The sequence below is a fragment of the Hyperolius riggenbachi genome, chromosome 8, assembly GCF_040937935.1.
Source record: "Hyperolius riggenbachi isolate aHypRig1 chromosome 8, aHypRig1.pri, whole genome shotgun sequence".
NCBI classification, from domain to species: domain Eukaryota; kingdom Metazoa; phylum Chordata; class Amphibia; order Anura; family Hyperoliidae; genus Hyperolius; species Hyperolius riggenbachi.
The window spans coordinates 237,365,629-237,386,372 of NC_090653.1; the positions used below are offsets into that span (position 1 = coordinate 237,365,629).

The window sequence follows — 20,744 nt, forward strand, 5'->3', positions numbered from 1 at the left end:
ACAAAATGTTGTCAGAACTGGAAGGGATCACTGTATGAAGAAAATGGTGAGCTCCTGAGAGGAACTGATGGCAAGGTAACTATGTAATGTTCATTTGAAGTTACCTTATGTGTTTATTTTATATATTTTTACTCAGTACAGGTTCTCTTTAAGTTTCTTATAAAGGTGCACATTAATGGTAAAATATTTTCCTCAGATGCAATAATTCCATCAGATCTGCAGGATTGTAAGTAGCGGAAGGTAGTTATCTATTGTCGCCATAAATGAGACTATTAGGATGCTTTTTCTCTTCAGATACGATCGTAGAATCGTAATCATCAAAATTCTGTATTCTAGCTGACCATCAAATTGGTTCACGCCGAATTTCTGTTTACTGTACAATTCGATCGTAAGACTCTGATCAAATGATCGCATTTGAGAAAGTAATTGACCTGTTAATGGGCACTTTTAAGGCTCATTTATGCAGAAAATACTGAACACTAGGGATGGTCGTTGACATGCAAATAATTTCGAGTTGATGCAGCATTATGCAAATGTATGCTGCTTAAAAAATGAACCAATCAAATCCTGCTGAGGTGAAATTTGATTGATCTATTTTCAAGATGCATAAATTTGCATACAAAATTTGCATAATCCTGCATCACCACAAAATTATTTGTATGTTATTGACCATCCCTACTGAACACCACTTCCACTGACAGGTACTTTAGAGTAGATGCTTCCTCCTGACTGGCATTGAGAGGCAGAGACTGGTACTTGTTAGGGTTTTCTTTGGCACTGGCTCTGGCATTTTCCATTGACCCTCATGGAGGTGAAATAGCTCATCCAAAATGCCTGCAGCAGGATTTTCATAAAAGCTAGCCAGCATTACGTTTTCTAGTTTTAACTGGCTTCAATGATAGCAAAGAAATATAATGGCTTCAATTCAATTACAGAATGAAGTGCGGTAGGAGAAAAAAAGTACAAACTGCAGCATACTATTCATAAATTTAGCAGCACTACACAGCATCTTATGGCGACTGTAAATTTGCATCAATAGAAACTGTCCCATTGACTAGCATTGACTGCAGTTTCAATGTGGTGCCCTATCGCACCGTGTGTAGTGGAAACGGACCCTTAACCCTTTAGCAGCCAATTTATTTAGGGGCTTGCAAGTGCTCCAGGCCAATCTGTTTCAGCACATTTTTTTTTTTATTTCTCATTTGTTACATTTGCTTGCCACTAAATAGTACTGCTGGAATGTGTATTTACAGCCACTTGTCACTAGGGGAGCAGTGTGAGACAATAACAGAGGACTCCTGCTTTCAGTTTCTATATTTTCTGCTAGTAGAGAGACTTCAAAGCATTCCAAGAATTTACAGCACAATGATTTCTGCCAATGGAGGTCAAAAGCATTGCACTTACCTCAAACAAGATAACTCTGTTGAAGCTGCTAATGGGATAAAGGCAGTGTTTCAGAATGTCCTGCAGGAATTGTATGGCATGAAGGGCAGATATACAAGTATTTTCAGAAGGAGGGACCCAGTAATGGTAGCCTCCATATGTCTCTCAGTACACGTTTCCTTTACATGACTAACAATCTTTCAACAAATGATGTGAGGAGCGCTGGCACTTTCCACAATAATAGTGATGTCTCTTTATTGTTCAATTAACATAAAATAAGTTTTAGGTACAGCATAAAATTTCATATAGCATACCAATTCTCAATCCACTCATACACGCATCCAACCTGAGAGTATGCTGATGAGCCCCCAAAAATAAGTAGGTGCACCTTGAATTGTAAAAAATTCAAAAATTCATAAGATCAAAAAGTAAAAATATTTTTAAAATCAGAAAATGTCATAAATAAATAGAACTTCACAGACTTTACTTGTGCAGAAGCCCCGCAGGGTCTCTATTCCTTGTTATTGCACTGGTCCCAATACAGTTTCCAGGATTATCAGAAATAATCCAATCAAAATTGATTCTTATAGGTATCAAGTTGCTAACTTGCTCTAATAGATTACATGTGGCATATATGCTTACTGGTAGTAAGATCCGTATCTATGTCCGCACCTTAAGTTGTAGCAGACGGCGAAATCGATCCCACGCTCCCGCAGCCGTTACCTTGGAGGAAGAGGGGAACCAAAACTGGTAGGCTCGTCCACACCCGCCTGCCGTAAAGATAGAGCCAGGCGGGGATAGCAGGTCCCGCTCAAGACACCACTCGTCACTCCTTGTACTTTGCGGCAGCCGCCAGTAATGCTTCCTGGGTCAGAGTTCTAACCAATGACGTCACTTCCGTGCGTCTTGCTGCTTCTTCCCTGCGTTCCAGCTCACACCAGTCTATCAAGGTCCACTGGTCTGGCTCAGGAAACTTCAGTTTGCAAGACAGCGTATTCCAATAGATCCCATGGGGCGCCCCAACTAGAATCTCATTAACATGTCTCGACACCGAACGTGTGTCTTCATCAGAATGATTGGAATGACTAACAATCTTGTCTAGGGGAGGGTCAGGTCTCTAGGCTTCAACAGGAAAAGTCAAAATTGACGTACGTTCCTTCAGCAACTTATAACTTTGAATCTCCCATTGAATTTCTTACCTATAATTCTGAATGAAATGACGATTTTCTCTGTTTTCTGTTACAGTATGAGTACCCGCTGCATGTGTTTGAGCATCCAGTCACTGTTTATGTGAAGAAGGGGGATTTGTACCGCGTAGACAATAAGGACAACATAGAAGGTAATTAATTAGCTGTACCTACCTACAGGACGCGCTGTATTTATCCTGTGCAGGGTAATCCATACAGAACGTATGGGAGAGCTGGCAGGCACTTGGGGCATATGCTGGTAAAGCAAATTGTACACCCAAACAACTATGTGCTCAAGACTAATAAAGGAGAGGCATTATCATGAACCATAAGGCAAAATAAAAAGTCTGGCACTATAGTGTTTATTGTGCAGAAAAATGACACAAAAAATGCAGATATGGTGAACATCAGCAAGATATGATAGTCATTCAAAAAGTGACAATTCAAAGGGTCATACCGGTAGTGTCTCTAATGGTACCTGGGTGTAGGTGGTGCGGTGGGTGCCAGAGGGTGCACGGCCTAACGACCGTTTCGAGTGGCTTGTGCCAAGCTTTTCCAAGGTGGATGCACACCCACCTTGGAAAAAGCTTGGCGCAAGCCACGCGAAACGGTCGTTAGGCCGTGCACCCTCTGGCACCCAACACTGCTGCCTCCCACCTACACCCAGGTACCATTAGAGACACTACCGGTATGACCCTTTGAATTGTCAATGACTATCATATCTTGCTGATGTTCACCATATCTGCATTTTTTGTGTCATTTTTCTGCACAATAAACACTATAGTGCCAGACTTTTTTATTTTGCCTTATCGTTCATGGTAATCCGTACAGAGCCATGCTGAATGGATAAAGCTACGTATACATGCAACATTGAACTTGGTCTCGGTGGATGATAAAGCTCGCCTTGGACGAGATTCTCACATGCATCTCGTGTGTACATCGGCCGCCCGAAATGCTTAAAGGTCCTGCATGCCTAATATTTAATGACCCCCGAAGCCAAAGCAACCGCCAAGCATGGTTCTCTCCACTGGAGGGAAGGCGCTTCACCTCTTCATTGCAACCGGCATGTCGCTAGCTTGCGGACAAGTGTCACATTTGTACAGTATCGGGCCCCAAACTATCATGCGAGGAATCGATCCTGATCCCCTGATGGGTGACAATCCTTGTACAAGTGTATAAGGCTTAAAGCAAAACTGAACTGAAAAAAGTCAAAATAAACCTATACACTCATACTTACCTCCCGGGTGGTCTACTCATCAATCTCCTCTCCTACGTCCTGTTTGTCCACTGAGATCAGTGGAATTCTCTGTCCTCCATTTTGAAAATGGCCATTACCCCATAATCGCTTCCTGGTCAGCACATTGTTAAACTGCAATATCACCCACTTGAGCCATAGGGAAACATGGACATTACCTTGCACATTCAGTTGTCCTTTCAGTTATAATCAACAGCAACTGATATATAATTGAAAGCAGCTGATAAAATCTTGTCAGAACTGGAAGGAATTGCTGTAGGAAGAAAATGGCGAGCTTCTGAGAGGAACTGACGGTGAGGTAAGTATGTAATATTCATTTGCAGGTACATCATTGTTTATTTTAAATAATTTTACTCGGTTCGGGTTCCCTTTAAACACATTTCTCAGTGTGTGTCTCTGTCTATTCCTGCGTGACCCCTGTTTTGTCCCTCTGTCTCCCACAGTGACGCTATATAACTGCACCGTAGGACAGTCAGACTGCAGCCGTTGCCAAGCCTTAGACCCGGCGTACATGTGCAAGTGGTGTGGCGAGGAGGACAAACCATTGTGTGTACATGACGAGCAGTGTGATCAGCCCACCATTGACGTCTGTCCTACACCACACATTTACTCGGTAAATAATGATTGGCTATTGTAATAATAGAGAAGACCGGAATCTAAAATGGAAAAAAATGTGTTGTCCATAAACACTGGATTTCTGTTAGCCCTCCCGTTTCCATGTGGCATCTTTTTTGTGTGTGTGTGTTTTCTTGATGCTGCATATGTGTTCACCTTACAACGTGTGTATTCTCCAAAATATTATTTAGGACTTCCCTAGCACCATCTTCCACAGCACTTTACAGAGTATATAGTTTTGTCACTAACTGTGCCTCAGAGTGGCTCACAATCTAAACCCTACCATAGTCATATGTTCATGTGTAGAGTGCTCTCCTCATGCACACTGCTCTCCCCACTCTCCTGCAACCTCCATTCCTCTGAAGCTACTTCCTGGGTGACGACTGCGCATCCCTGATGGCTCGCCCGTGGCCAGGAGCACTACGTATGCACACTACGTAGTTGTGACGCAGAGTGAGTGTGCAGTCAAAGATTCAAGTTGCTGGGCAGCGCCTGTGCAGTCATCGCCGACCCTCCCAACCAGGAAGTAGCTTCAGAGGGTCGGTAGAGAGGAACGGAGGGCGTCGAAGAATGAGGGGAACATTGGGCATTAGGAGAGCCCACTACACATGCCTGCTCCCCCTGTTTTTAATTTTTTCTTTTGGGATAAGGTATCCTTTAAAGCTAATGGGAACCTGAAAAAAAACAAACGTACAGATACTTATCTATGGGGAGGGAAGGCTCTGGGTCCTATAAGAGCCTTCCCGCTCCTCTCATAGATCCCTTGTTCCAGCACTGTCACCCCTGTAGCAGTATTCAACCAATCGGTACTGTGCGAGCACGTTCTCTCACGCATGCGCAGTACAGAGCCATCCATGTGCTCCCGAAGACCTTCAAATCCTCCTCTGGTGGGGTATTCAAACAGGGGAGCCAGCGCTGCAACGAGGTAACCGTTAGAGGGAGCGGTAAAGCTCTATAGGACCTAGAATCTTCCCTCTCCTGTAAGTATCTGTTTGTTTGTTTTTTCAGGTTCCCATTAGCTTTAAACATGGTAAAATGTGGATAAATGATTGACTTTTGGACATACAGTATAGTAAAAACATTTTTTTTGGGGGGGGGGGGGGGGGGGGGTTTGTGTTCAGTCTGCTTTTAACGTGTTTTAATCTACTTATAACAGCTTATACAATACTGTACAATGTAACAACAAGAATATGTAATCACAAAAACAGTGGTGTATATTTTATATATGAGGACATCTTTGTATGTATGAAACATTGCTAATTGAGTCGTTTGTAAGCAGGGGACTGCCTGTACTTGGAAGTGTTTCCCAGGCTTTTTTCAGGATCAGGATTCCTCTGCCCTCTAGTATCCTCAGGAGTAGTGTTGTACCATGTTAGCCATCAGAAAAAGCAGGACGTTTTGAATCGGGATGATACCATTAATTGGCCAACAAGCCGTCTTTAGACTCCATTTCCTTCCAGGGGAGGGGAGGTTCTCATTTCCTGACCTTTTTATCACTCGTTTTACATTGAGCATACTTCTTAAAACAGAAGTTATTTGCGATAATTCTTCTTTAAGTCAGGAAGTGAGGTTTAAGTGAGCATTTGTGGTTTCCCATGATGCATCACTTCTAAATATGCAACTAATTTCTTTATCCCCCTGAAGACAGACTTCCACCCAGAACCGCTGGTGTATAGCAACCTAGAACTTATACATTTTACTAAGCCACATCAAGCTATAGGCTTGGTATACACCACCGGATCAAAATGTAAGTCTGGCTTCTGGGGAATAGAGATAATTTGCATATTCTGGAGTGAGGCATCATGGGAAATTGAAGTTTTCTCACTTAAAGAGAAACCGTGGCCAAGAATTGAACTTCATCCCAATCAGTAGCTGATACCCCCTTTTACTTGAGAAATCTATTCCTTTTCATAAACTGGTCATCAGGGGGCTCTGTGTGGCTGATATTGTGGTGAAACTACTCCAACAGGAAACTGTGAGAACCATGGTCCTGGCAAAACAGCAAGCAGCAGCTACTTCCACTGACATCACCTGCCAACAGTAAAAATGTCACCATGTGATAAATGTCAGAAAGTAAATCAGGGAGAGGAAAGATTTTACAATGGGCAAGCACTGACTAAATCAATTATACATTATTGTAAAAATGAAGCACTTTTTTCTTACATTATTTTCACTGGAGTTCCTCTTTAAAGCTGAATTATCACAAATAGCTTCTGTTTTAAGAAGGCAAAGTTATACGTTGAGTGGGAGGGCTTTTAGCTCTGTATACTTTCCCAGTGGTTCTGGGTCACCATGAGCATTCTGGGTATTCTGCAGTTTTACCTTGAGATTTGTCAGGGAAGCCAACATTTGTGGCAGTGCTGATAAAGCTTGGTCTTGGGTATACCTCTGTATACTTGTTGAGCAGAGTGCAGTGATGTCACCGAATCATTCCTCCAAAGGTTGTGGCCAGTACTGTGGATGAGAGAGGGCACTAAAGAAGTTACACTTTTTCGGAGACGCCCTCAAATAGAATATAGGTTTGTGGGGTTGAGCTTTAGAAAGACAAGCCATCGATCTGTCAGAACAGTTTTGTTAGCTAAACTAATATCTATTAAGACTCCACCCATATTTCCCATCAACAATACTGCTTCCTCTCAACTACCAGTAAATTCCCTTGACCATTCTTTTTTTGTATGTTTTTAATAGTTTTTTCCATCGACTGGAATTATTGATGGGGGAACGAATATAACTATAACTGGAGCCAATATGGGCCAGAAAGCAGAGGAGGTGTCGGTGACCGTGTGTGAGCAGCCATGCACAGTCCTGCCAGACTTATATGTTGTCTCTAACAGGTGAGTACACAGTGCTCAGCTGCCCTCTCACCCTCATGCTCTGCTGTCATTGTTACATGTATAACTAACAAAAGGCTTTCATGATTCCCTGGACTTCCTTTAAAGAGAAACTCCGACCAAGAATTTAACTTTATCCCAATCAGTAGCTGATACCCCCTTTTACATGAGAAATATGATTTTCACAAACAGACCATCAGGGGGCGCTGTATGACTGATTTTGTGCTGAAACCCCTCCCACAAGAGGCTCTGGTACCATACGGTACTCTGGGCAACCTGCCACAATGTAACAATGTTCACAGACAGGAAATGGCTGTTTATAGCTGTCTGCAACAGCCAAAACAGCTAGGAGCAGCTATATAACCTGCCCACAGTAAAAATGTCACCATGTAATACATGTCAGAATGTGAATCTGGGAGAGGGAAGATTTTACAATGAGCAAACACTGCCTAAATCATTTATACATAATTATGGTAAAAATGAAGCACTTTTTTTTTATTACATTATTTTCACTGGAGTTCCTCTTTAAAACACTGCGGCGTATTCACTACAAGCCAATTGCCTTGTTCAGGCCTATTTAATTTTGGTGTCTAGCTGCTCATAAAACTTCCAGTAGCTGGCTTCTATCAAACAGAATGCTTCCTGAAATAGACGTGTTTATGTCTCTGTAGGTTGCTGGATCTAGCCGCACTTTTAATGGCTTTACTGCGCTGGAGTATTGCCCACAATTCTTGCTGTGGTGAACCAGCGCCCTCTGCTGGATAGCAGATGCAAATAAAGCCAGTTATGTTTAGAAAGCAGTTAGTGTACTCCGTTAAAGGAATCCTGAAGTGGCCGGCATATGGCAACTGCCATATTTATTACCTTTTAAACAATTACAGTTGCCTGGCAGTTCTGCTTATCTATGTGGCTGCAGTAGTGTCTAAATAACACCAGAAACAAGCATGCAGCTAGTCCAGTCAGATCTGACAATAGTACCAGAAACACCTTATCTGCATATGATTGTGCAAGGTCTGTGGCTACATGTATTAGAAGCAGAGGATTAGCAGTACAGCCAGGCAACTGGTATTGCTTAAAAACATGTCAGTCTCCATATCACTCCCGCTTCAGTTGTCATTTAAAGCTGAATTATCACAAATGTCTTCAGTTTTAAGGGGGCAAAATTATACTCAGCATTGATTTTTCGTAGGAGGGTTTTTCAGTCTCTTTTAGCCCCCTATGCTTTCTTAGTGGTTCAGGGTCACCCTGAGCTACCTGGGTATTATGTAGTTTTTACATTGTGAATTCTGGCTTCAACATTTGTGACCGTGCTGTTAAAGGACAACTGAAGTGAGAGGGATATGGAGGCTGCCATATTTATTTCCTATACCAGTTGCCTGGCAGCATCCCACCAGAAACAAGCATGCAGAAAAGAGTGGAGAGCATACATAAATGAGAAGTACAATCAGGACATCCAGCAATACAAAAGTGTACAAATACATACATAGTTGGCGTGTGGTTTGAGACATTACCAATACTGGTGCATGTTGCCTCTGACACAGGAGACCAGGGTTGAATCTCGCGCTCTTCCTGTTCAGTAAGGCAGCACTTGTTTAGTAAGGAGACCTTGGGCAAGACTCCCTAACACTGCTACTGCATACTGTGTGTGCCCCAGTGGCTGCAGCTCTGGTGCTTTGTGTCTGCCAGTAGAAAAGCGCAATATAAATGTTATCTGCCTGTTCTGTGCCTGTCTCTATTTGCAAGCTGTGTGAACTGTAAACGCTAAGGTTCCTTTTACACCTAGTGTAATGGCTACCGCACCGTGACACCCAGTTTTACATGCGGCCGACTCACCGACAGGGAACCAGAAACAACCCATCCCCAAAAAGCCTCACCCTTGCCAGACAGGAAATACACCACCTGTACATGCGCCCCACGAAAAAGAAATTCAAAGCATACACGTTACCATTAAGATGTATTGCTTCCAGTATTGTGTGCAGTGCGCAACGACGCACTGCAGGCTCTGCATCAGCCGGACCACTTCGGGGGCATCACAGACACTGTAACATGTCCCATTGACTTTAATGGCCACTGCGGCGAGATGCAATAGGGGGAAGTGACAGAACACAGTAAGTGTATAAGGGGCATCAAGTTTATTTTTTTTTTTTATTGAAATTTGAATAAAGCTTGGAAATGTTAGAATTTCTGTCTGTATTTTAGTGCTCAAATAGTCCCATTGAGATACTTTTCTATACCTCAGTCAGGTCGGTGATCAGTAGATCACTGGCATATTCAGTCAGAATTAACAATTCTAGAGAAAAAGTTGATGGCCACTTTAAATGTAATGAATAAAGTGGATTATCTGTGCATGCAAGTGTCTGGGTGTTTCTTCCTTACTTCGTTTGAGCTGAGGAAGATTCTTATAGCAGCAGCGAAACATAATCTAGAACACAAACAAGTGTGAAGCTGAAACTACTTGTGTTATCTTTGGTTATTTCCTAGGACATTGTAATTCAAAAGACCTATGAGGATTTTATGCATTCTTTTCCACCCTTTAGGGTAGTGTGCAGTTTGTCGGCCAGCCAGGGGGCGGAGTCTGGCCTTGTGAAGGTGTCGGTGAATGGCCGTGACCCTGGAGTCTCCAGCCAGCATTTCTATTACCAGGCGAGTCTTGCAGTTTGCATCCCAGTGTCGTCTTGTTGAAGAGTCAGTCTGTAGTTATGTTACTTTATTGTGAAAATATTAGATATTTTAAAGCTTTATTAACTATGCCTTAGCACTATTGGGCTGTTAATTTGATAGTTATTCTTTCTTCATTTACTGCATTAATGCCTTTTTGTGCAACAGTTTATTTAAAGTAAGTTTAAAAAAAGTAAAAGTCAGATACTTACCTCAGTAGAGGGATGGCTCTGGCTCCTCCAGTGGCTTTCCACACCCTCCTCAAGACCACCGATCCAGCACAGGGACCCTCTGGAAGTTCACGGCCGCACTCCTTTCTGTAAATGGGCGTGGCCACACATTGTGCAGGTGCTGGACGCCTTGTGTCTGCTCAGTAGCACGGAGTCACTCGTAGGAGAAAGACAAGCCAGATTGCACAGGTGTTAGGTATACTGCACCTGCTCAGTGAGGTTGCGCTCCTTCATGGACTGAGGCGTGGCCGCAAGTACTCTTTTGCATTCCCTTGTTGAAGAGGTTTGGGAGGATCCAGGTCTGGATCGGTGGAGGCGAGGGGTGTAGGGGAAGCCTCTTGATTATCTGTACTGAGGTAGGTACCCATTTGGTGGACTTTTTTTCTATTCAGCTACACTTAAATACAATCCTTGCATGCAATAACCATTGTATGGTTGTGATTGTATCACCCTTGCAGGACCCCCGGCTGTATTCCCTGTTTCCAGTGAGAGGTCCCATGGCTGGAGGTACAAACATCACCATCTCAGGGAGCAAGCTGCTGACCGGGGATAAGATCACAGTGACTGTGGGGGATCTGCCCTGCGCAGTGTCAGTAATACAGATTATATGTGTGTGTTGTATCTGTTTCTGTGGCTGGCTCCGGTATACTGAGGCGTATTTCTTGTCTTCCCTTCAGATGTGAGAATGTGTCAGATGAGGAGGTATACTGCATGACCAGCCCCAGCACTGTGCAGGAGGAGGTGCCCATCCGTGTGTTTTATGGATCAGTGGAGCGGACGCTGGAGGGCATATTCTACAACTACACAGAAGATCCCACCATCTCCTCCGCCGTCCCTTCTAAAGCTTTCTATGGGTAATCAAACTGAGACATGATTTCGGTTATTCCTTTGTTGCTTTAAAGGACTACTGAAGTGAAGGAGATATGGAGACTGACATATTTATTTCCTTTGAAAGGGGGTTGGAACTCCAAATGCAAAACGCTCGTACCTATGGCCAGGTACAATAGTAGCGAGTGTTAGTTTCCCCAATCACATATACACGTATACATTACATGTGTTTCTGTAGTGCCAAACTACATAAAGCCATAAAGGTCAGTCCTCCCCACTACCTCCTCACAGAGACGCATTGCCGTGGCAACGGATATGCATTATTTCAAATTGTTAGTAATCTCCCCCTTTTAGTTTGTAGTTAATCTTTTTAACCTCCCTGGCGGTAAGCCCGTGCTGAGCACGGGCTATGCCGCCGGGAGGCACCGCTCAGGCCCCGCTGGGCCGATTTGCATAATTTTTTTTTTGCTGCACGCAGCTAGCACTTTGCTAGCTGCGTGCAGTGTCCGATCGCCGCCGCTATACGCGTCGCCGCAGCTGCCCCCCCTCCCAGACCCCGTGCGCTGCCTGGCCAATCAGTGCCAGGCAGCGCCGTGGGGTGGATCGGAGTCCCCTTTGACGCCACGACGTCGGTGACGTCATCCCGCCCCGTCGCCATGGCGACGGGGGAAGCCCTCCAAGAGATCCCGTTCTTTGAACGGGATCTCTTGATCTCCGATCGCCGGCGGCGATCGGAGGGGCTGGGGGGATGCCGCCGAGCAGCGGCTATCATGTAGCGAGACCTCGTCTCGCTACATGAAAAAAAAAAAAATTTAAAAAACGTATTTGCTGCCCCCTGGCGGATTTTTACAAACCGCCAGGAGGGTTAAGCAATGCACATTGCCTGGCTGCCCTGCTGATCCTCTGCCTCTGATGACTGCATTTGCTGCATGCTTGTTTTAGGTGTGTGATTCAGATACTTGTGATGCATGAAAGATCAGAAGGGCAGCCAGGCAACTCGTATTATTTAAAAAGAAATGAATATGGCCAGAGCCGGGACAAGGTCCTCCAGCACCGAAGGCTGAGACACCAAAGTGCGCCCCTCCATCCCTCCCACCCCAGCCGTCACACACTGATTGCTATTAGACTAAGAGGTGCCCCAGGGCCCACAACCTCCCCAACACGTTAATGTCTAGTTATCTGGCTTGCAGTCACTGCTATGTATCCCCTTTTCTTATGTATTTCTGCTTCATACACAATTAGAAATGACAGCTGAATGAATTGTGCGCCCCCTCCTACACTGCGCCCTGAGGCTGGAGCCTCTCCAGCCTATGCCTCGGCCCGGCCCTGAATATGGCAGCCTCCATATCCCTCTCAGTTCAGTTGTCCTTTAAATTACTCCTGAACTGCTTGAAAATGACCTTTGTGAAAAAAACAGAGCAGCATATAAAGTTGTTGTAGATTGCATTAGATTAGATAAAGCTCACCTTCTGCCATGATTGCGTTTTTATTTCCCTCTCTAGGTGTGTTGATATTTGTATATTAGAAAGTTTTTCTCACCAAGAAGTTTGTAGGGTGATTGACCTTTTGTCGTTTTTTTATTTTTCTTCTGCCCCTGGCCTCAGTTTTTCATTTAAAATACTAACTTATCTGGTTAACCTATTGAGCTATTGCCAAGCAACAGCATAATAACCTTTAAAGAAAAACAATTCTTTGTTACAGCGTAAAGAACTCCTGCAATAAGTCTTCAGTGTATCTATGTCCTGCTTTCATTGAAGCATATCCAGCGCTGCGTAATATGTTGGCGCTTTATAAATACAATAAATAATAATAATAACAAGCAGACAAAGGGTTAACATCCTGTGTTTACACATTAGCTGTAGCTGTGGAGACTGACACATTTCTGAGCTGACACAGCTGAGAGATCAAATTACACATGTGATTACTTACAGATGAGGGGGAATTATACAGGCTCTTCTCTCTAAACACATACAGGGTGGATTTTTCTGTGTTTTCCTTAGTCTAATGCAAGAGTTCAGGTCCACATTAAATAGCGTTATTAGCTTGCCTGCACTTCCCAGTTGATACTCTCTTGGCTCTTTACTTCCTTGCATAATTGGCAGGTCACATGGCATGCACAAGCCAGCACAGGAGATTTAGGCATTGCTGCAGCTGGCTGCGAGGCAGCCTGCTTAGAGCCTCAGGGGCCACTGTACATATTGGGTAGCTCATTACACAGGTTGGCAACCTTTACAAAGAGGTGTTCCCTGAGATAAGTGATCTCATTTTTGGTGTATGTCATCTAGTCTGTTCTATTTCTGTTACTGCTTGTGTGATTTCCCTCTCTGCATGTACAAATATGCTATTATCACCTGAGAGCCATGTAAATGGTCACATTGAGCCATGATTAATTAATGTATGTACATGCATTTATCCAAAAGTAGAATAAAGGAAAGAAAAAAGAATTTTGATGTAGAATCTAAGAGGGGTATGTCCCGATTGAATACAAAAATATGTATGTATAAAAATACAAAACTTTATTTAACACTTACAAACAGAAAATATATAAAATCACATGACAGCAGTCTGACCAGACCCTCCCATCTCCCAAACCCACATATCCCCTCCAAACACCACCACCTAGCTTAAATTGAATAAAGTTTGTGTGCACACGGATTGTCGCTGTGGCTGCGCAGCCCAAAACAGATCTCTTAGTCCAACCTGTTACATATACTGTAAAGGTGGCCATACACTGGCCCGATTCGCGGCCGTTTCGACAGCAGATTCGATCTTGGGATCGAATCTGCTGCCAATCGTTCACGCTAAACGCACCCGTCGATCCGATTTCCTCCCGAAATCGGATCGGTCCATCGAAAGCGCCGTGCGGGAAATTACCCTCGATCGCCCGCGGGTAGGGTGCGCGTCGCTAGCGACGGCCGATCCGATCAGGTATACATTACCTGACGCTGGCTCCCGGGCGTCACTGCAGTGACCAGGAAGTTCAAATAGAGGGCGTTTCGGGTAATGTATACGGGGGGGGGGGGGAGGGGGGCACAGGCGGCAGGAGCAGCTCAACAGATTGTGATCAGTTTCAGGCTGAAATCGATTCACAATCTGTTTGCAGTAAAGGCAGCCATACGATCCCTCTCTGATCAGATTCGATCAGATAGGGATCTGTCAGCTGGTCGATCTAATGGCAAATCGACCAGTGTATGGCTACCTAAAGAGTGGATCCAATATTGCACTCAATTGATAGTTACGTAGATGCAGCAGAATTAGGTGAGATATATCCTCAACTCCCAGCCAATTGTTGATATCCTTGATGCAAAAATGATGCAGATACAAAAGTCAACTTGGCACAGCTGTTTGCGAAAAAACACACAAACCCCGCCTATCAGGCGTACTCAGCAAGCTTATAGGTGTCAGTCCATTAGAAGAAAGGAAAACAAATCCCTATAGAGTTCCTGTACCACCTGTGCTTAACCTGTGTAACTCTTCTTTCTGCAGTGGTGGGCGGAGTATTTTTGTCACTGGTTTGAACCTGAACGTCGTCCAGATGCCGCGTATGAGTATCCTGTACAGATCATCTCCGGAGGATCTCTACAGCGAGGATGAGAATAGCCGGAGGAAGAGGCGGCGGAAGAGAGAAGTGGGACAGAATATTGTGCAAGAGGTGAGCTCTCCTGTGTTTCACATCTCCTTCAGTAGTGGTTAGCGCTCTCGTCTTGCAGCGCTGGGTCCCCCAGTTCGTATCCCAGCCAGGTCAACATCTGCCAGGATTTTGTATGTTCTCCCCGTGTCTGCGTGGGTTTCTTCCAGGCACTCCGGTTTACTCCCACTTCCCCAAAACATACAGATTAGTTAATTGGTTTCCCCCTAAAATTGGCCCGAGACTATGATACATGCACTACACCATACATACATAGACATATGACTATGGTAGGGACTAGATTGTAAGCCCCACTGAGGGACAGTTAGTGACAAGACAATATACTCTGTACAGCGCTGCGTAATATGTTGGCGCTATATAAATGCTTAAAATAAATAAACAGGAAATGGAATTTAATTTGCCAGCTTTTTTATTTCTCGATCTCTGAATTCAACATAATACAGCCAAAGATGTTCCTGGCTGGGGACCACCTGACCCATCCTGCTAGCCCATCAGCGGTCCCTAGATAACAATTTGAGAACCGTTGCTGTAGACCACTGGATTCTGAAGCCTTAGCTCAATGTCCCGTGACTGCTCTCTAAGGCTGCATTTCCACTTGTGCGGTGCGAATCGCCGCGCTAAAAATTCGCATGCGGGTCTATCCGAATTTTCATGTCAATTTCCATGCGAATTCGCATGGATGACGATGTATGCGAATTTAACCATGGCAGTGCTGGTGTGCTTTTCCATTGTTTCTATGCGAATTCGCATAAAAATTCACATGAAAATTTGCATACCCAAACCTCATGCGAATTTCCTATTAAATACATTGTATGCGATTCGCATAGCGGTATGCGTATTCTGATGGCTCTGCCATGCTAATTTTTTCTGCACAGAAAAACGCAAAGGAATCCTGACAAGTGGAAATAGTCACATTCACTTGTATTGCTATGCGAATTTGCATGCGAAAAACGCATGCGAATTCGCGATAGTGGAAATGGGCCCTAATCCCTCCACAGAATACCATGGACGGGCCAGATAACCACTATGAATTCTTCTTACAGATAAGTGAACCGTGCCTTCATAACTCCTCCACACTCCTGGAATGCCGTTCCCCTTCAGTTCCTGAAAATTCCACCATTGTGGATGTGGTGTTCATCCTGGACAACATTCGAATCCCATTCAGCAGTCTCGGGGAGAACTTCACTTACCAGAAAAACCCCACCCTTAAACGTCTGAATCGAGACAACCCAAGCAAACCATATAGCTTAAAACCTGGGAATGTGCTGGACATAGAGGTAATCTAAGTAACATTTCTTTGAACTGTCTAGATTATAAAGTTACGGAGAACCCAAAGAGAAAAAAAAAGGTAGCTTGAACTAAGCATTTTTGGGGGCCTTAGAAGACCCTTCATCACTCATGCAGAGGAGCAACATCTGCCTTTCTAACAAACTTAGAAGTACACTTGCTCCAGCCAATAGTCAAGCTAATTGAAGCTCTTAATTTGCTTTGATGAAACGTCTTCTAGAAAATGAAAATGTGTCCGTTTAATCAACCTTACCTTTTTACTGTAGCATGGTTGGGTTAAAGAAGGTCTCCATCTTCTTTGTAGGGTGAAGGTTTGGACTCTGGAATCAGTAAACAAGAAGTTCGAGCAGTGATTGGAAAGGGTACCTGTATTGTGAAAACACTCACTCACAACCACCTATACTGTGAGCCGCCACTTACTGCACCACAGCCTTTGGATGCAGGATCCTCTCTTCCTGAGTTCATGGTGAGTACTTTTCTGGATAAGTGAAAATCCACTTTCTTGACCATGAAAACATACTGGTTGGTGCACCTCTGGTTTCCAGTCCAATAGAGTGCTTTTGTTTTAGAATCTTAGTTCAGACCCAGCAAACTGATCAATTCTATAATAGGTTCAGATCACCCAATGCTGTGTTAAATTCTGATGTCCTTCTGCTTTCTGGTGTCGTTCAGGTTCACATGGGTAATCTTCGCTTTGATCTTGGACTAGTGAAATATGACGCGGAAGGACAATCTACATTTCCAAAAGAGGCCAAGATTGGCCTTGGAGTTGGTGCTGCTCTGCTTGTCCCTGTTGTGTTAATAATTATCTTCATGTACAGGTAGGAATCTGTACCTTTATAATCTTCTTTTATAATCTCTCTTTGCTGTTTCTTAAGATTTTGCTGGTTTTTTCTTGTGCCTAAAATGAGTCCGGACTCATGGAAAGAAAAGACCTGTTGAGTCTCGTTTATCTAACACGGTCTTGAGTGAGGGCAACTTATACTCTCTCTGCATACATTCAATATATGATGTTGGTGTTTTACAGGAGGCAGAGTAAGATGGCGATGAGGGACTACAAGAAAGTCCTTGTCCAGCTGGAGAACCTGGAAACCAGTGTTGGAGATCAATGTCGGAAGGAATTTACCGGTAATGTTTCATTCAGTGTTCTCAGTTCAGTAAAGGTGCCCATACATCTAGCGATGTATTGTCAGATCGACTAAGAGACAGATCTCTCTCTGAATGAATCTGCTTAGAGTGAAATCTGTTGGCTGTCCACACACTACAGGCTTATTCCCAATCAATTTCAGCATGAATTCTCTCATGAATCGGCCTTGTCACGCCACCTGGGCGCTGTCCCCCTGAAGGTATATGTACCCTCCCTATGCTCTGACATTTCAATCTCACCTTTTCCGGCTGCCGTGACTGTCCAGCTGCTCCCGGTCTCGTCTGCTGCTTCCCCATAAGCGACGGCATCATACACAGCCGTGTATAGCACATGGCGCGCTTGCTTCGTCACACGCGCCTGTAGGTGGAGAAACAGAAAACAAGACCGAGAGAAGCTGGACAATTGTGGCATCTGCAGGTGAGAGTTTAGAATGTAAAGGCAGCTAAGGAAGGGGGGGGGGGGTGGTTGGGACACATTTAGCTTTGGGGGAGGGACAGTGGACGGGGGTTCCATCGCATTTGTTGGTCATCGCAATCAGGCATACTTGTTACAGCATTAATCTTCATCCAAATTTGTAAAATTATCGAATGTATAATTGTATTATACATGTATTGTATTATCGAATGACCATTGTATGGTCGATCGGGCCACAAAATCAATAGATCTATGGGCAGCATAAAAACTTCTAAACATCCTTCTTTCTTTGACTTTTAACACTTCTATTCTACCTTCAGATCTCATGACTGAGATGATGGATCTCACAAGTGATATCGAAGGCTCTGGCATTCCCTACAGAGACTACAGGACTTATATCGAAAAGATTTTCTTCCCTGGAGACACTGTTTCTCCACTACGGAAGAGTTTGGATGTTCCTGAGAACAGGAGAGTGACTGTGGAACAAGGTCTGAACCAGCTCTCCAACCTCCTCAATAATAAATTATTCCTCACTAAGGTATGAGAAGCATTCAGTCTATACCTTTTATACCATTCCAATATTTATACTGTTTTATCGTGCCTTTCTGTAGAGGACCTTTCTGTCTGTAGCCTTGAGAACATTGGTGATTAATTGAATGAACAGGACAGTTGTGCCTAAGTTTCCCTGACAACCTTGCTCAACAATGCAGATATAATGCTTGACTTCAAATGGTCTTGGGAGGGGACATCAAAGCACTCTGTTTACACCTCTGACCTGTGGCATCGCCACACGGAATGCTGCATTCAAAGCTAAAGCCCCTTAACTAAAGTTACATACTAACCAGAAGATGGTTCAGGGAACCTACGGCGACGTGACCGGGCGAACAAGTGTTCCCCGATCCATCTTCTACCGCGGGAAAACATGCGACTGCCCACAACGTGCGTGAGCGATAGTTCAGATGATTACTGTATGGCGTGAGAGTCGTTGCCGATCTATATGATGTGATACGTTGTGAAAAATTAATAATGAAAGACATTGCGCAAACATATCCACGTCGCAAAATTGTGGGAACAATCGCTTGTAACTGTAAAAAGTTCCACAAATTTCCCGTTGTGGGTACGAGCCTTAACACTTCATTGTCTTAGTGCTAGCAGTAAACTTGATGCTATAATTAAAACTCGTTATCCAAAAAGGATAACAACAAAGAAAAACAATGAAAAAGATCATGCGATGAAGGTAAAGCCTCGTAGACATGCTTGACTAAAGTTGTCTGAAGCGGCCAATAACGTCCGCCTCAGCCGATCGTCAGGCGTGTTTACAGAGGCCCCCGACCAGCGGCAGCCGCTCGGCAGATCAACCTGGCCAAGCGGCTTCCCTCTGCATAGTAACAGAAGATGTTGTCAGCTACACAGCTGACACCCATCTGTACAGGCTGGCCCAGCGATGTTGCCCGTCGGGGATAATGTCATCCGTTGTCTAGGATGAGAATGCATGATCAAGCTGGGAACATAAGAGGGGAGGGCCTTGCCATAGGCTTACAATTTAAAGCAGTGGTCCTCAAACTAAGGCCCGTGGGCCGAATGTGGCCCCCTGAGCCTTTTTTACTGGCCCCACACACAGAAAATGTATTACTCATAGATGCGGTCAGCTACATCTTTAAATATTGGTGGTCCGCATATGGAATAGCAGTGCTGGCACCACCCATCCACATGGAAGCCAGAAAGCAGTAATTTCCCTGGTTTCCAATCAAATTCCACATCAGGTAACACTGCTGCCCACTGCAGGTTGTCACCTGGGTATGCTTCACTGTCTGGCCCGCAAAGACGTCTACATCATCTTATGTATACTCCGGCACCCCAGCAGTCTGAAGTATGTTGACCCAGCCCTCGACCCAAAATTTTTCGGGACCCCTGATCTAAAGTGTGGGGTTAGAGGTGCATTAGATGAGTTTGCTGAGAGGGTGTTTAGCACAACATATTAGGGTTCTAATGTATGGGGATAGAGGAGCCTAAAAAGGTGAGTCTGATGGCTGGTGGGAGAGAGCTCCAGAGTGTGGGGGCAGTCTTGGAGAAGTCTTACAGCTGCGCATTGCTTTAATCTGATAGCGACCTGTGCTGATAACTGTGCAGAAATGTTCCTTCTTTCTGTTACCGTTATAGGATGTGAAAGGAGTCAAATTATGCATATAGAACACAATCGCAATTACTATGATTTTCAATGGGAACCTATTTTTTAATCTGTGTGAAATGTGGTTTACGTGACCCCCTCTTGGAATACAGCTGGTATACCCAGACAACCCTCATTACTGTACACTCTAATTTGTTGATGAACAGGTGTTCAGTTTTTTTTTGTTTTGTTTTTTTATTGACCTCACTTGGGTATTTAAAAATCAGTTCTTTGTTTCTGCCTCTGTCAGCTGATTGAGACGTTGGATGCACAGCCCACCTTGTCACAGCGCGATCGATGTCACGCCGCCTCGCTGCTTACTGTGGCTCTGCATGGCAAGCTGGAGTATCTGACTGATGTCATGAAGACTCTGCTGTGCAACTTGATAGACCAGTGTGTGGCCAAGAACCCCAAGCTGCTTCTCCGCAGGTAAATGAGTGTTGTAGGCACTGAACATCTACTTTGAGTATGGTTCAACAGGAGTGGTGGGCAATAATCCAAAATAACCAATCAGGTTTTGGCAGCTGTTGGTTACTGTACTTCCTGATTTGCTTTGCTATATTAAACATGCCTGTGGGGCTGATTTATCAAGACTGAAGCCAAAGTGGAGCAATTGTTGATAAACTCCAGTCAGTCTGTGTTTCCTCTAACATCTGAAGACTGAAACGTCGCTCTGGGCAAATGCGTCAATTTTTCCTCAAGAGTTCTTTGCATCTAACCCTCTTGTGTCTTATATGTCCGAGTGTTTCAACACAATAATGGCCTCAATTCACTAACTTTAACTCCTGTCTTTAATAACTCTTCTGAGCTGTTTTACAGTTATCACCATGGTGATATAATTGTGATAACTGTAAAACAGCTCAGAAGAGTTATTAAAGACAGGAGTTAAGGTTAGTGAATTGAGGAGTGGAGTTCACCTTTATTCAGTATATATGATATTCTGCAGCTGGAGTAGTCTGTAGTTGTGAATGGCATTAAAGACTCCTGTATCTTTTTGCAGGACTGAAACTATAGTGGAGAAGCTGCTGACCAACTGGATGTCCATCTGTCTTCACTCCTTCCTTCGGGTTAGTGTCTAAAAACTATGTTTTTG

At 44.1% G+C, this 20,744-nt stretch overlaps 1 protein-coding gene across 4 annotated transcripts in view; it reads left to right on the forward strand.

Moving 5' to 3' along the window:
• PLXNB3 (plexin B3) overlaps positions 1 to 20,744 on the forward strand; it is a 177,495-nt gene that overhangs the window by 131,297 nt on the left and 25,454 nt on the right. For all 4 annotated transcript variants that reach the window (XM_068248383.1, XM_068248382.1, XM_068248385.1 and 1 more), the window contains exons 12-25: positions 2,629 to 2,722; positions 4,269 to 4,438; positions 7,129 to 7,274; positions 9,809 to 9,914; positions 10,618 to 10,748; positions 10,837 to 11,013; positions 14,474 to 14,639; positions 15,680 to 15,913; positions 16,228 to 16,389; positions 16,596 to 16,744; positions 16,951 to 17,051; positions 17,805 to 18,022; positions 19,902 to 20,080; positions 20,652 to 20,718. In XM_068248383.1, the coding sequence (XP_068104484.1) occupies positions 2,629 to 2,722; positions 4,269 to 4,438; positions 7,129 to 7,274; positions 9,809 to 9,914; positions 10,618 to 10,748; positions 10,837 to 11,013; positions 14,474 to 14,639; positions 15,680 to 15,913; positions 16,228 to 16,389; positions 16,596 to 16,744; positions 16,951 to 17,051; positions 17,805 to 18,022; positions 19,902 to 20,080; positions 20,652 to 20,718 (2,100 nt within the window). The remainder of the gene's footprint in view (positions 1 to 2,628; positions 2,723 to 4,268; positions 4,439 to 7,128; positions 7,275 to 9,808; positions 9,915 to 10,617; positions 10,749 to 10,836; positions 11,014 to 14,473; positions 14,640 to 15,679; positions 15,914 to 16,227; positions 16,390 to 16,595; positions 16,745 to 16,950; positions 17,052 to 17,804; positions 18,023 to 19,901; positions 20,081 to 20,651; positions 20,719 to 20,744) is intronic.